The sequence below is a fragment of the Callorhinchus milii genome, unplaced genomic scaffold, assembly GCF_018977255.1.
Source record: "Callorhinchus milii isolate IMCB2004 unplaced genomic scaffold, IMCB_Cmil_1.0 Scaffold679, whole genome shotgun sequence".
Classification (NCBI taxonomy): Eukaryota; Metazoa; Chordata; class Chondrichthyes; order Chimaeriformes; family Callorhinchidae; genus Callorhinchus; species Callorhinchus milii.
Genome location: NW_024705420.1, coordinates 42354 through 46285, shown reverse-complemented (window position 1 = coordinate 46285; position 3932 = coordinate 42354). Strand labels below are relative to the sequence as shown.

The window sequence follows — 3932 nt, the reverse complement described above, 5'->3', positions numbered from 1 at the left end:
GAGGAAAAGAGAGGGAGTGAGAGCGAGAGGCGGGTTATTGTTGGGGTCTGTCGGGCTGTGTGTCTACTGCAGGGCAATCGTTAATGTTTGGGAATGGAACCGGACTAAATGTTCTGCCCAGTGAGTGTCATCATCACTGTTAATAATAATAATAATAATAATAATAATGACGGAGGGAGCGTGAGAGGGAGAGAGAGAGCGGGAGAGAGACCTGAGGGGAGTCGGGAATGGGTCATAATAATCCCGGGGTTTGACCCGGCGCCCGATCGCGTCGTCCAGACGTCTCAAAGCTCTTTGCGGGACACGCCGTCGAGTGTAGTGACCGTGTGTTTTGTGGGCCAAAGTGAGAGAGAGGAGAGAGAGAGAGAGAGGGAACGAAAGAGGGGAAGGGAACGAAAACATAAAGAATGGGAGAAGGAGAGAGGGGGAGAATGCAAAAGGGAGAGAGAGAGAGAGAGAGAAAGATAACAAAAGAAACGAGAGGGACAGACTCACGTACAGAAAGACGGACGGACAAACAGAGAGAGAGAGAGAGAGAGAGACAGAAGGAGAGAGAGAAGGAAAGAGGGAGAGAGAGAGCGCGAGGCGGGTTATTGTTGAGGTGTGTGAGGCTGTGTGAATGTGGCCAACACGCTGGCGTTTGGAAATGGAACCGGGCTAAATGTTTTGCCCAGTGAGTGTCGTCATTTAATATAATAATATAATAACGGTGGGATGGAGGGAGTGTGAGAGAGAGAGAGAGAGAGACTTGCGGAGTCGGGGGGATTGACCGTTCCATCTGTCCGTCTCCGCAGAGAGCACCAGCTCGAGACCCAACGTGTTCCGGCTGCCTGCCCACAACCAGACTAACCCCCCCGTCTACTTGGCCAGCGGTTACTACCCGGACAACGTCTCGTTGGTGGTGAGGGACGAGCGGGACAAGGCCGAGAGCTTCAGCGACAAATCGTTCCTCTCCCTCGCCGACAAAACCTACAGCCTGATCAGCTACTTGCCCGGGGAGGGCCACGGGCCCACGCACTGCAACCTCACCTACGAGCAGGAAGACATTCCCTGCGAGCCGATCACAGGTGGGTTCAATCACGCACACGCACACAGACACGCACACATACACACACATAGACACGCACACACACAAACACACACACACTCATATATATCACACGCGCGCCTGTGTCCCCGGCAGTCAGTAGGAACCCGCCTGTCAGGCGATTGGGGGAATCACTTTCCGGGGGGAATAATCCCTTCAAAACAATAATAATAATAATAATTCGGTCACTTCAACCCCCGCGGCTGTTTGTGGGGACGTCGCCGGGCGGCGCGATCGGGTCTGTTTCCCCCGGTGGGAGAATCTATAACCGGGGGTCACAGTCTGAAAATTAAGGGTCAGCCTTTTAGAACAGAGTTGAGGGAAACATTGCGTCACTCACAGGGCAGTGGATGTATGGGATTCACTCCCCCGGAAGGCTGTCGATGCTCAGTCAGTCCTCGAACATCTTCAAGGCTGAGACTGAGAGATGGTTAAAAAAAATAGAGCGATTGGGGGATACGGGGAGAGGGCTTAGGGTAATTAGAGTTAGGTCAGAAGATCAGCCGTGACCTTATCGAATGGCGGGGCACAGGCTCGAGGGTCCGAATGGCCGACTCCCGCTCCTAATTCTTATGTTCTTATGAGTGTGTGTGTGTGTGTCTGTGTGACACAGGATAGAGAGAATGTGCGAGAGACGGAAAGGGAGAGAGAGTGACAGAGCCAGGCTGACACACGGGTTGTTCGTGTGCTGTTTCTGATTAATAATTATTTCCCGGTTTGCCTTTCAGGTGAACAGAAATGTATCCCCATGTTCAAGACGATGAACCAGGTGAGTTCACAAAACACACAGTCACTACGCTGTGCAGCGTGTCCCGTGAAGCGCTGTGAGGCGTCTCGAAGGCGTGACGTGGCGCTATGATAACGAGCGGGTTCCTGCTTACTGCTGTGTAAGCAGAGGCACGCGTGTGTGTGGGGGGGAGTAAGGAAACTTGCCCAAGGTTTCACCCTGTCCTGTCCCCACCCCCCCACTTGCGAGACGAGGGGTCTAACCCCTGAGCTACAGGGGCTGTGGGGTGCGAGGCAAGGGGTCTACCCCTGAGCCACAGGCTCACAAAACACACAGTCACTACACTTTACAGCATGTCCCGTGAAGCGCTTTGAGACGTCTCAAAGACGCGATCAGGCGCCGCCGGGTCAAACGCCAGAGAATATTATTATGATTCTCTCTCACACACACACACACACACTGCCTCTGTCTCCCTCACACACGCTCTGCGAAGGGCTTGGAGACGCGATCGGGCGCGGCACCAAATCCAAAGGGGGTTGGTTTACTGTCGCCGTTAACGAAACGGCAACTCATCGCCTTTGCCGTGTTGTTGTTTTGCAGACGAGCATTTTAACCTGCTCGCCGTGACGGTGTTTGGGATCCGTGTCCTGTTCGTTAAAAGTCTGGCTTTTAATGTGCTGATGACGCTGAGAGCTTGGATCTCCTGAGGGAGGGTAAGTAATCGACCTGATTGCAGACGATCACCCAATGTATACGTCCGTCTCTAGGTGTGTGTCTCTGTTCTTCTCTCTCTGTGTCTCTCTCTCTCTGCGTCTGTGTGTGTCTGTCTCTCTCTCTCTCTCTCTGCATCTCTGTGCGCGCGTCTCTCTCTGTCTCTTTCTCTCTCTCTGCGTCTATGTGTGTGTGTGTGTGTGTGTGTCTCCCTGTCTCTCTCTGCGTCTGCGTGTGTGTGCGCGGCTGTCTTTCTCTCCGTCGCTCTCTCTCTGTGTGTCTCTGTCTCTCTCTCTCTGTCTCTGTCTCTCTCTCTGTGTCTCCGTCGCTCTCTCTCTCGATGTCTCTGTCTCTCTCTCTCTCTGTGTCTCTGTTGCTCTCTCCGTGTGTGTCTCTCTCTCTGTGTGTCTCTGTCTCTCTCTCTGTGTCTCTGTCTCTCTCTCTCTGTGTCTCCGTCGCTCTCTCTCTCTGTGTCTCTGTCGCTCTCTCTGTGTGTCTCTCACTCTGTGTGTGTCTGTCTCTGTGTGTCTGTTTCTCTCCCTCTGTGTCTCTGTCTCTTTCTCCGTGTGGCTCAGTCTCTCTCTCTCTCTCTCTCTCTCTGCGTCTCTGTCTGTCTCTCTGCGTCTCTATGTGCGTCTCTCTGCGGAAGCCGCTGGGCCAGACCTGAGATTCTTTCGTAGTTTTATCGAGAAAATATTATCTAAAACATCTCATTTCTCTTGCAGCGTCTCAAGGGTCAACTGGTCCACGAAAGCGGGTTGGAGTCCGCGGATAAAAATCGATTCGATTCTATTACCAACTCAATCATAGCCTGGCTTGCTCTCTCGCTCTCTCTCTCGCTCTCTCTCTCTCGCGCTCCGCACAAGCACATCAACTCGCAGCATCGCGGTCAGAGCGCTGGGTTCAATTCCCGGACAGGGCGACACCCACCCCGCACACAGTCACTACCCTTTACGGTGTGTCCTGTGAAGCTCCTCGAGGCGTTCTGAAGCCGTGATCAGGCGCCGGGTCAACCGCCAGGATCGCTGATAGCTTAAACGCTTATATATATTTTTTTTTTTTTGTCTCTCTCTCTCTCTCTCGCTCTCACTTTCTCTCTCTCCCGGTGTCCTAACCAACAGATGTAACCTGAAGCGCTTTCAGACGTCCTCCCGGGAGTGAGTGAGAGAGAGAGCGAGAGAGAGAAAGAGGGTTAGAAAATAATAATAATAATCCCGGGGTTTGACCCGGCGCCCGATCGTCGTCGAGACGTCTCAAAGCGCTTCACGGGACACGCCGTCGAGTGTAGTGACTGTGTGTTTTGTGGGCGAAAACTATTGCTCTATTAATATTAACTGTTGCACTCACTGGGCGACACGTTCAGTCTGGTTCCATCTCCAAATATTAGGCCGTAGCCAACAGTCACAC

The 3932-nt window shown here is 52.8% G+C and overlaps 1 gene segment (V, D, J or C); it reads left to right on the top strand.

The window, feature by feature from the left end:
- Positions 1-794: 794 nt before the first annotated feature.
- LOC121852280 lies at positions 795-3588 on the top strand (the record flags this gene model as incomplete). The annotated part of the segment is given in 4 exon segments: positions 795-1067; positions 1816-1856; positions 2415-2527; positions 3251-3588. Coding segments are annotated over 3 exon segments (341 nt in total), but the record flags the coding sequence as incomplete, so codon positions are not given.
- Between the last annotated feature and the right edge of the window lie 344 nt (positions 3589-3932).